Source organism: Cupressus sempervirens, chromosome 6 (genome assembly GCF_028749045.1).
Source record: "Cupressus sempervirens isolate cs-2001-9-10 chromosome 6, ASM2874904v1, whole genome shotgun sequence".
NCBI lineage: Eukaryota > Viridiplantae > Streptophyta > Pinopsida > Cupressales > Cupressaceae > Cupressus > Cupressus sempervirens.
In genome coordinates, this window is record NC_143123.1 from 623,125,864 (window position 1) to 623,138,444 (window position 12,581).

General features: G+C 32.3%; 1 protein-coding gene across 1 annotated transcript; it reads right to left on the minus strand.

Annotated features, from left to right (window-relative positions):
- Nucleotides 1-1,861: 1,861 nt before the first annotated feature.
- Nucleotides 1,862-11,400, minus strand: LOC149553770 (coniferin beta-glucosidase-like). The gene is made up of 13 exons (XM_089789127.1): nucleotides 11,212-11,400; nucleotides 10,692-10,758; nucleotides 10,417-10,475; nucleotides 10,230-10,305; nucleotides 10,070-10,141; nucleotides 9,596-9,683; nucleotides 8,941-9,190; nucleotides 8,719-8,846; nucleotides 6,939-7,147; nucleotides 6,811-6,842; nucleotides 6,611-6,725; nucleotides 2,758-2,869; nucleotides 1,862-2,296 (listed from the first exon to the last, which is right to left on the minus strand). The coding sequence occupies exons 1-13, from the start codon at nucleotides 11,350-11,352 to the stop codon at nucleotides 2,047-2,049; spliced, it is 1,599 nt and encodes a 532-aa protein (XP_089645253.1). The 5' UTR covers nucleotides 11,353-11,400; the 3' UTR covers nucleotides 1,862-2,046.
- Between the last annotated feature and the right edge of the window lie 1,181 nt (nucleotides 11,401-12,581).

Consider the following 12,581-nt stretch of genomic DNA (forward strand, 5'->3'; position numbering starts at 1 on the left):
TGATGCTCATCCCTTTCCTTGTTTATCAATTTTGTTTTGCTTTCCTATTTGAAAGACTTAGATCATTTAACTAAGAAATTGGAATTATTCAGTTTGTACAAGAGATATATATGATTAAATAGGAATTTAGGTATGAGATGGAAATAAATGAGATATAGGATATGTCTGCTAAATTTTAGAATAACATTTCATCTTTGTCTAACAACTCATAACTATGAGCTAATTTACTTTAGCTAAATCCTTCTTTAGATATGGTTAATAGAAAAGTAGGTAATTATCAATATGAGGGAGGGACAATTAACTGAATTCAAATCATTAACTGGAAATGTCAAAAATTTAATCCAAGAAGAAACTTCAAGTTATGATTTGTAGTTTAACTACTAGAATATCATAAGTGTAATTTTGAAGGATCCCTTTATTCAAATGTACATTATCTTCATAAGATAGTCTCATATCTATATAATTGTCATCTCAAGATTTCAATTAGTAATCATCTCTAGAGCATTAAAATAGATTAAATTAAAAGATAGTATGAAGAACAACTCTTTAAAAAAGATGTTTCAATACAGAGTTGTAATATAAAGTTTAGTTATTCTTTAACTGACAATGTATTTAATTGGTACTAACCAAATGAACAAGTTTGAAATTTTCATTTAGTTATGCAGATTGCTAAGGAAGTGATTCCAATACAATAAAAAAGATAAAGTTTTTGCACCCTTCTATTCCATTATATCCTAATTCAAACACATATTATAGACAAATCTCAAAGAACATGTACGATTAGAAATAGCTTCCTTTGAACCCTTAAAAGAAAAAGGGGAAGAAAAAATCTTTCACTAACCAAAGCTTGTAAGTGGCAAGAAATTAAAAATAGTAAATCATTAGGATAATGCCCCTTTCAATAATGTAATTTTGTATAGGACAACAATCTCGGGCAAGATTGGAAGTTTTCTTCTCCGTTCTTTCCTACTAGTACCCATTTGAATGGAGAATGATGTAATCTTCTTTATTTTAATATAATAAATATGACTTTTCTTACCGATAAAAATAAATAAATTATATTTATATTTTAATTTCAATTTCAATTAATTATGCTTTATAATTAACAATTATTTATATAATAATAATAATAAAATCTTTATTACTATAATTATCATTATAAAAAATTATAATTATATAATACTTTTATTAATTGAAATAAATTTTATATTATAATAAATTTAATAAATAAATCTAGATTTAAGTACTAAGCCACTATGTAACACTTGTTTCATTCATGTGAAATTCAATTGAAAATTTCTAGCTATCAAACTTTAATCTCATGTGAATTGATGACCTCCTCTTTATCTTCTAAGTATACATTTACTCTTTAACTATTTCATTATATTTTCAATGTTGATTCAAACTTGTATTACTATTTCACCTCTTTATCTAAACTAAGTCAGTAAATTATTATACTTTATTTACATTTGTTTAACATGTAAAAATGTAATATTGCTGTTAGAATTCAAATTTTGCTATTAGATGAGACTGCTTTAATTTCTCTTATTGATTATCATTTAGTTTTATTTTTATTTTATTTTAAATTTAATATTTTATCATATAAAATACTTATGAAAAGTTCTCTATGCTTCATTGTGGAGTTGATTGCCTTGTTAAAAGAGATGACTTGGTCGACTAAATGCAGATGTTGTTCATCGTATTGGGTTGGTTATACTAACAGCAAATCATCATTTTAATATTTTTCTATGTTTCTCATGAACTTACAAGCTCTAAAATTTTAGTGCTTTTGCTAACCTATTTAAAAGCTTCATTAATTCATCTGCAGATTTGTGCAACTTTGATAACTTTATAAGCACTACAAGAAATTTCATTGTTGATTAAGCTAGCCTTTGATCTTTCTACATTTGAAGGCACCTTTGAAGTTAATGTTGATTCATCAACAACGACCACAATTGATTGGAGTTTCCTTGTGATTATTTAGTATTACAAGTTAGACCCAATTAAAATCAGATGGTTTCTTATTCTGAGTATCCAATGAACTATCTAGAGCCTCTTTAGCATTGTCTTGTTATGCATTTCACTCCTAGTTTGATCATAAACTTGTATCAGTTCATGATCATCTTCATTAGCCAAGAATTGTTTAAACCAAAAGGCTGACCTTTTCTTATATCTTTTGAGAAGAGGATCTGCGTAATCCACGTACAAGATCCCAAAACGAAGACTGTATCCAAATGTAAGTTCAAAATTGTCAGCTATACTCCACACCATATACCCTCGTACATCTGCCCCTTCTCTGCATTATAACATGAGAAATCCACCATGTCAAGGTATTTTGTTTTGAATTTTGGTTTAAATAGTATATTTTACGTTTTGATATTTAAGGTGATTTGTTTAAAATGGTATGAACTTATTTGTTAAGATTGATTTATTAGTGTAGCAAAAGCTTACAACATAGTAGTAAATTGTTATACTGTATAGATTATTATTATCAATGTTTTTGTATAAACTATTATTATCAATGTTTTAGATCAAATTCTATTATTCAACATAGAAATATGAAATCTAAATCTACACTTTTTAGAATTTTGATTCTAAATTTTATGTAGTTCATTTGAAATGGTACAAACTTTTGAAATAAGAACCATCTATTAATTGCAATTTCAAATAAACTACTTAAACAAATCAAAATATATTTTATTTAAACACTTCCAATTCTAATTTGTATGTAGACGTACATATAAATGTGAGTCTTACTTGATAGCTTGCAATAGATATGAAAGATATTCTTCATGATAATTGATCTGAGTTGTATCGTTAAGTGCATTTTCCAAAGGAATGGCAGAGTGCATGTTCTTGTCAGCTAGTCCTATTGTTTTAAAGCAGAAAACAATGCCATGTAAGTCTTTGTAAGAATATAATAAAAATTGTAACTATAATTCTTAATAATTAGTTATTATTTTTAAGTGAACATTTTTGTGTATTTCGTTGTATGGAATTTTACTACAGATCAAATGTTATAATTGGACACTAGAATATTGATATTGTTGTTAAGATGGTTAGGTCATTCAATCTTATTAACCATTTCCCTTCTCAAGTTGATAGATGGAATAGAAATGTCTCCTAGTGGAGGAAAATATTTCAAACCTTAGGTCAAAGAAAAGCCAAAAACTACAGAAGAGTGGAAAATGAATTGAATGACCACCTTCAATCTGCTGAATTAGATGCCCAAGCTAATCCCTCCTCTTTATCTCATCTTGAATGTGTCTCTGCTGCTAGAGATTCTCTGAGGAGGCATCAACATATTAAAACCATTGGAGCCTCTGTTAAAAGCCGTCAAAAATGGTTGAAATATGGGGATAAAGGCTCCAAATTCTTTTTTAATTACCTTAAGCAAAAACAGAGTAAAGAGAAAATTGATAGAATTGTTACCAATAATCAGGAGCTTACTAGATATCAATGACATTGCTGCTGCCTTTGAGGAATTTTACAAAGCTCTTTTCAATTCTGAAGACAGTAGTAATGCCAAAGATCTTAGGAATAAATGCAAGGAGCTCATTCCTAAAAAAATTGTTGAGGGTGATGTCTCCAACCTTAGGGCTAGGATTTCTATTCAGGAAATCTTTGATGCTATATCTACTCTTAAGAAGGATAAAGCACCTGGGCCGGATGGCCTTCCTGTTGAATTTTACAAATCTAACATTGATTGGATTACTAAGGATCTATTTGATTTATATTCAGAAGCTTATGATCGTGGCACTCTGGGTAATTCTATCAATATGGGATTATTAAACTCATCCCTAAAGATGGAGACAAATCTCTCGTCAAGAATTGGCGGCTGATTACCTTGCTCAACGTTTCATACAAAATTCTGGCCAAAGCCTTGGCCTCTCGGCTTGTTAATATTCTACCCAACTTCATTTGTTCCACCCAGAGTAGTTTCATCAAGGGACGATATATTTTAGAAAACCTTGTCACCAATTGGGAGTCAATGGAGTGGGCCAAGTCCTCGAATCAGAATTCTGCTATGTTTCTTTTAGATTTTGAGAAAGCTTATGACCGGATCGAATGGGATTTCATCCTTTCTATCCTTCAGGCCTTTGGATTCCCTGATGAATTTGTTAGATATATTCAAGTGCTGCTTAAGGATTCCTCTGCTAGAATTGAAATCAATGGATTTTTATCTAATCCTATACCCTTGTCCTGATCCATTCGACAAGGATGTCCTCTTGCTCCTGCTCTTTTTGTTATTGCTTCTAATGCCTTCTACTATATCCTCAGAGATGATACTATCTCTCCCAAAGTTAATGGGATTTCCTTGCCTGACAATTCTGAGCTTCTTAATATCCAATTTTCTGATGATACCTCTCTCTTCCTTGAACTATCTTGTCTTAATATGCAGCATCTTAATCTGAAACTCGAGCTGTTTGAAACCATCTCTGGTGCTCGTATATCTAAGTCCAAATCTATCATGCTTGGATGGAAAGAGGAACCTCCAGATTGGTTTCTCCAATTTGGTTACTTATGGGGCAGACCTCATAAGATTGTTAGATATTTGGGGGTTCCTTTTTCCATCTCCCCATCACTCAAAGACATGTGGATTTGGGTTAAGGATAAAATTATTAAGAAACTCTACAAGTGGGATAATAGGGTGCTTTCACTTGCTCGTAGAGTGCACGTGTGCCAAAAAATCTTGTCTTCCTATAGTATATACTATTCTTCTGTTTGGATGTTTAGTAATTACCAACTGTTTGAAATTCAGAAGGCTATTAGGAGATTCCTATGGTCTAATGGTAAAGGTAATAGGAAGAAACATGTTGTTAGATGGAGCTAGTGTCACATTGATAAGAAGTCAGGTGGTTTAGGCCTTAAAGACCTTAGGATTCAAGGGGTCTCTCTTGCTGCTAAGTGGATTTTTCAAGCTCTTGATGGTCATGAGCCTTGGAAAATTCTTCTTAGAAACAATATTCAATCTAGATTTCCTAAGCAAGCCAAATATTGGAAGAACCTTCCCTTTGCTGACTTTGTTGCTGGGACATTCCCTGTTTCTGTTCAAGGCTCCATGGTTTTTAAGTCTATCTAGAAGGCTTGGGAGTTGGTGAGGGGCTTTATCTATAATTCTAACTTCGATAGCAATAATTCTATCCATGGTGAACGCTCTATTTGGTGGAATCTGCAACATAATGGCAAGCCTCTTGCCTTGACTCAAGGGTGTTCTACAAAACATTGGAACAACCTTGGTATCAAGAGCTTTAGTGATATTTTGGAGAAGGACAACCTTGCGAGTTGGCAGGATATTAGGCTTAAGTTTAACCTTCCTGACTCTCATAAACGTACCTATAATATGATAGTTAATGCATGTCACCCCCTCAATCTTCCTCGTAGATGTGATGTGGATTCTCATAGATTCTTATATTTTCGTTGGGATGATAGATCCCTCTTACATAAAATCAAAGCCAAAGATATATATAAGGTGCTTAATAAAGATCACTCTATCTTATCACACCTGAATACCACCTGGTATATGAATTTGGACTCTCTTGAATGGCACAAAATCCTTGACAAATTTTGGATATCTCATATTCCTCCCAAAATCTTACATTTTAAATGGCAGCTTCTTCTTGATAGACTTCCCATTAAAAATCAGGCTGGTGATACTAACTCTTGTTCTATTTGCAGGGTTCCTGAAAATTTAAGACATATCTTCTTTACTTGTCATTTTGCTAGGATTATATGGAATTTTTTTGGAATATCTATAACTGATCATGTCTCTGTGCTAGATACTATTCCTGGAAACATATCTGGTCTCAAGAAGGATGCTAACTTTTTTTGGAATATTCTCTCTTCTCATATTCTTTGGTTTATTTGGAAAAATAAAAATGAGGACAAATTCCAAGATGTTGGTGGATCCCTTACTTTGTTTCAATTGAAACTCATAAGCTTTAAGATTATCTCGCAGGTGTGCTGCATTATGAAACTTGAGAAGGACAAGCTAAAAAGATTTCTCCGTGATGGGCACGCTACTATGTTCATCTACGAAATGAAACATGGGCTGGAACAAGCTAGCATTATTGATGACCGGGCTGCTTTTGAAGAAGCCCTTAAGCGGCTGATTAAGGAGATGCAGGATACTAGAGGCCCTTTTTTTGATAGACTTGAGTTCTTTGCTCATATTCTTGAGCGGAAGAAAGTTGTTTGGATGGAAGGAGAGCTAGGATGGACTACGTGGATTGATGATCGTGATGATATTCTGGATTAGCTTATCTAATTTCTCTTTTTGTAATCTCGCTGAAACTATTACATATTGTGCTAGTTGACTGATCATGGATTACCAGTTAACCTAGGAGGTTGAGGTTCGCCTCCCCTCTTTTGATATTGTACTTTTCTTTTTGATCTACCGATTATTTAATTTTAAAAAAACTAACTTTTTATTAATCAAATTTTATAATTACCATATAAAATTAAAATTGAGGTTTTTATAAGATTGAGAAGATTCTAGTACCAACGTCTAGATCATTAAACTCTATATTGTTGATTCATCATCAGAATATGATAGAGAATTTATCCTAATAGGATGAAAATAGTAGGAAAAAGTACCATTGCTGCTCACCGTTTTCCGTGATATATATTGGAGGGTTCTGATATTGGTTTTTAACATATTCAAGGACCAACCTGATGCCTCTAGGAACGATATAGAAGCTCATAACTGAAGTTTGATAAGCAGTCTGCAAGATAACAGCATAGATATCAGCTTGGTTTATTACCATATTCTATATCATTATGAAGAATTCAATAAAATCAATTGTTTACCAGTTCACCAATGGGAACTCCATCTCTTACACCTGCAAACATTAATATACATTGTCTAGCCCAAATTAATATCAGATTTAAAACATTAAAATTTCATCAAGACTGTATGCAGAGATAAGTAAAGGGACCTGTTAGATTTACTGCTATATCTTCCCAATAATCTGTTAGGTTGGATGAGGGAGGATCATCTGCCACATAGTTTGTAGTGTAATGATTAAGCCCCACAAAATCTAGAGACCCCTTCACGGTCTCAATCTCTTCCTCTGTAAACATGGGAAGTCGACAACCAACTATACTGCGCATGGAAGCAGGATAATCTCCATGGAATATAGGTTTAGTATCCTACACACCAGTAAGATTATTCTAGTTAAAAAAAGAATTGGGTGCCCAAATTTTTTAGTTTGAATTGAAGGGGAGTAAAAAATTAATTTTATTCTACAATAGAATTTGAAGAAATATCATTTAATTTTAATTAGATAATTGATGAACATGAACTTTGGCTTAAACAGTACATTATAGTAAAGAGAAGAGATTCTGCAATTCACTATCCTAAGGAATTTTTGGATTCTATTGTGTTGAATTCTAGTTAAGAGAAAGATTTCTACAATTCACTATCGTAAGGAACTTATCTACTTTTTGAATAACATTATAGGGAAAGAAACTCAATAACTGATAGGTTTTCTAATAAGCCTGATAATTTTGTCATAGATACCCCAGAACTTAAAGAGCTTCAAAAATGAAAACACGTGTACTAATAGCCAATCCCACATGTACTAATAGTCAATCATTTTTTAAGTATTTTGGTTGGTGATTGACCAATTTGTGCACCACTAGTGGGACATTTCATTTCAATTACTTTAAAGAGAGAAACTATTGGTGCATGAACATAGTGGGTATCACGCAAGCGTCCACTTTGCACTCCATGATCCCTACAAAGAGATCCATGAATATAGATGGTTCAAAGTCATCCTCTCTATCACTGTGATTTGAGATTTTTTTTTTAAAATAGCATATTTAGGTGGCTCATCAAATCACATTAATAAATGGGTCTCATCTTTTACTATGGTTTTAGATAAGATCTTTGACTTGCTTAGATGGCTCATCAAAATAACATCAATAGTTGGCCCTACTAGCTATTAGTGTGATAAAAGAAAATTGATGAAGGTGAAATTTTGACTTAAACAACAAACACTAAGCTTTTGACTTGTGTATCCAACTCGTGTCAAATCACATTAATAGGTGGACCCTTGTCTCTATTCCTATAATTTGACATCACAGGTGTGACTTGCTTAAGTGTCTCATCTAAATCACATTAAGAAAGGAGTCATCTAAAATCACTAGATGAAATCTACTACCTATTAGTGTGATCTTAGATGAGTAGGTCCTACTACCCCTTAGCCTAAATAAGTCAAAACTTTAATATGTTTTTAAGCTTGACCTTAAAATAATAATATATTCCATCATTTTCTAATTCTATAAAATAAAAAATTGAAATCAAATTTGCAATATATATGTTTTAGCACAAAAAGTACCCTTCTCTCATACACAATAGAAAAAAGATTCCTGGATAATATAAAATATTTCCTAATTCCTATGAACGACCCTACACAAATGGGACCGTCTACAGTGCCACCTGAATACACCAATTTACAATAAAAATTTATAACTTAATTAGACTATTTAACACTTTATAAGGTGCATATAAGTTGTCCTTATCTTTATCCATAAGTGGGAACCTTATCCAAATCAAGAGGTAGAAAAACATGGAGCCTGTAAACCTAAAACTAAAACATTGCGTAGGACACTTATATCTTTCCAAATTTGTTTGTTTGACATTTTAGTTTAAGATTTATCCAATACCAAAAAAAAATCTATTTTTCAATGCCATTTTTATAGATTACGTTTAATGCATACCAACCAATAGTGAAGTCTATAATCCTTGCAGCCGCCTTTATGTCTTGTGAACTATTTGTAAGTGGTTCGTACCACTGTGCTAGCAGTGTAAGACCAACGGAGCCATTCAGATTTCGAGTGGCCTATCAGAAGCTCTAGAAAGTGATCAGCTCATGAATTATTGAAAAAGTTAATAATATTAATATAAAAGTATTTATATGATGGTCAAGAGCCAACCTTAAGCTTCCTAAAGCGTTGCACAGCTGCCGCATGAGAAAGAATTTTGTGATGGACAGCAATGTATGGTTCCGTGGTGGAATTCCCTGCACTGCAATTTCCAAAAGGAACAGAGCACCTTCCAGGAGCATTTATGCCAAGATCATAGCCTACTAGGCCTTGTAAATTTGGCTCATTTATTGTTACCCAAAACTTCACACGCTCTCCAAATAGCTCAAAGCATGTCTCTGCATAATCTGCAAAATCCTTGCTGCCCACAAACAAGAAAACATTCATAACAAACCCCTTAACAAGGAGGTGGGATTTGATGAAACTTCAAATGAAAGGGCGTTGGCTAATCTCCAGACAAAATACATCAAAGATATAAAAAAAGTCAAACATGATTCTTTTTCAGATTCGAAAATACAACGAAATTTACTCAAAAATTTTATTTTCGACCACAAAATATATGTAGATCATAAGATCAAATGCTAAAAATTTCAAAAAAATTCATTGTGTTTTATTTTTTTGAAATTTGGTTAACAGTGCAATTTGTAGGAAGGATAGCCACTTCCGAATGAAAGAACCCATCTAACACTTTTCCTACTATGAAATCTAACTAGATACCAAGGAAGGCAAGGCAACGGTACTCTATATGAGAGATATGGGAACTTACATAATGTGTGAGTTTAACCACCCTCCATATTCATCTTCAAGTACTTGTGGAAGATCAAAATGGTTTAGTGTCACAAATGGTTCAATCCCTATCAATGGTTGTAAAAAACAATTGTTAAATTTTGAAAGGTATTCTACAATGACAAGAAGAGGAAAAGAATCTATTAGCACATTGTGTATTCTACAATGACAAGAAGAGGAAGAGTATAATAACTTAAATCTGTTAGGAAGAGTATAATGACTCAAATCTGTTAGCACATCAACAGAATGATATTTATTCATAAACAAAGTTGTTTTTTAACTAAATAGTTATACTTAAATGTAATAGTTTAATATGTTTCTACGTTTCTTTTGATAGTTACTGATTGGTATCTAAAATACATTCGAATACCACTTTTTAAAAGATAATTAATCAGATTGAACTATAATATTTTTACTATATATATAGTGAATGCTCTCTAGAACATGCAAGTACCATGTTTCAAAAGGCCATCAATCAGATTGTTATAATACTTTAATCCTCCAGCATTGACTGGCCCTCTTCCTTCTGCAATTCCCCACCATGAAATCAAGTTAACTCACCCAATAAAACAAACAACTTTTAGCAGGAGAAAAACAAACAGTGAGAGTTTTGCCTGGGATCAAACGAGGCCAAGAAATAGAAAACCGGTAGACATCCATTCCAATTTCTGCCATCATCTCTATATCTCCCTGAATTCCACAAATTTATCCAAGGCCAATCTGACCATTTTTAACAAATTTCAAGATTGAGGCAACAGAAACCAAGCAAGAACGAAAAGAAGGCATAAAAAGATCACCTACTTGGTAAAGATGGTATTGATCAATGGCAATATCCCCATTGCTTTCATCATCGATCATTCCTGCCAATACCCATATACTATTAGATCATTTAAATTTGTCAGGACTGATAGCCTTCAAGAAATTTATGATGATAAACCCAAAAATCATTTTCCACCACTAAAACCCACCAAACAAAAAGAACCCAAATTGCAGATTTAGTACATTAAAATCCATTTCATCTAAGGCTGAAGTTTCTTTCCCCTTACTGTAAACCTAAAAGAGGAATCTAGACTGACCAGGTAAATGGGAGAAAGTGTCCCAAATGCTGGGCCATCGCCCATCTTCAAATATAGCCCCTTCCATCTGTGATCATCATGACAAACAAACTAGAATGTATTAGTATAGCTTTACTAAAACAGAAACATATTAAGGTAACATTATATCACTACATATAATAAGAAGGCCACCCTTGTACTCACTAATTAGGTAATGCAATCACACTAAAACTAAACATCACAAACAAAGTACCCATATTAAATGGTTCAGCATAACTTTTCTTGATTGACTGAAAATGGAAAGAGTGAGTAGATACATGATCCAAACCAAAATAAGAAATAGTTCTTTAAGTGATTTGGAGAGAGTGTGTTCTTCTAAATGAAGGAATAAATAAAATCTGTTATCTAAAATCTAAACCAAAATAAGAATGGGATCTTTTGGATCTCTAGACACCTTTGATTGGATGAATTCTTCAAATAATCATAAGTGAATTGAAAGAGGCTTGCAAAAGTAAAGTGCACAAAGTTCACTTATAATTACTTGGTATGCAGAAGAAGCTGTGCCAAACAGAAAAGAAGAGGGGAAGCTCTTTCTATGGATTGCATAACTGGTTGGAATTGAAACGACAAGCAATGAAACCCACAAAGTGATACAACTAACAATGTAACAGGGGATTTCCATATTTTATTTTGCTTCCTTAAAGCATTTTAAATATCTACTCCAGTCCAATCTATGTGTATGTTCATAATGGCACACTCTACTTATATAGAGACAAATTATAAAAAATATTTATGTAGTCCACTCCAAGTGTTTTTTTATGCATAAAAAAATGATTTTTTTATGTTATTTTTGACATCTGCTGTTCAGAGTACAACAGAAAATCAATGTCAGTGTTTTGACTGGCTGGTTTGAATATATTATATTCCAGCAGATCAGACTTCATTTTCATGTGGCCAGCAAATTAAGGGCCACGTGGCCATCAATAGATCCACAACCATTTTCATATTGTAAGCAAAATTTGTACAAATATCTTAAATTGATAAGTGATGGTTGGGATGATAGGAAGGTTACTTGTAGCTATATGTGATTATTATTAGTTCCTAATAAGGCAGGGAATTAATGTTTTTGTTTACCCCCTTTATTTATTTTTCTGTAAACAATTATCATATTGCATAACTAATTTTGGCCCCTGTATAGACAATGCCTAGATCATGAGCGCAAATAAAGAAAAAGGCGTCAAACTTAGGAGAGTGGGAGGAGGGAGGTGGTCCCCACCACTCCCTACACTTCCCACACCACGCAATCCCTCATCTGCAACTTGACTCTCCAACATGGTCAAAGTAACTTCCCACGCCACGCAATCCCTCATCTGCAACTTGACTCTCCAACATGGTCAAAGTCCTTTCCATGCCATCCTTGCACTTTGCCATAATTTTTCCTCATAATACAATATCTATATTAGAATATTAGTTCAATATTATTTCTATAATTTTTATAAGACTTGGAGCTATGAACCAGTGAGGCCACAAACGAGGGACCTCATCCCCATGAGATTTGAACCTTGATGACAAGAATAACAACGCAACAACTTAACCATCACAACATGCCACTATTGGCAATTTTAAAATATATTAAATTTCATTTAATAAATTTATTTTTATTTAAATCAATTAATTATTATTATATTAAAAAAATTTAATAAAATTTAAATTATAACTTATTAGTAATTTTTATTAAATAATATTTTTATACAAGCACATTATTAGTTACTATTGTAATATTTTTTTCTTTATATTGCTAACTAGTTATTAATTTTCTATTATAGATAAATATTAGTATTTTTAAATTTCTATTAAGTTTTATAATACATATAACTAATATAATAGAATTTGGAAGATCATTTATTTTAA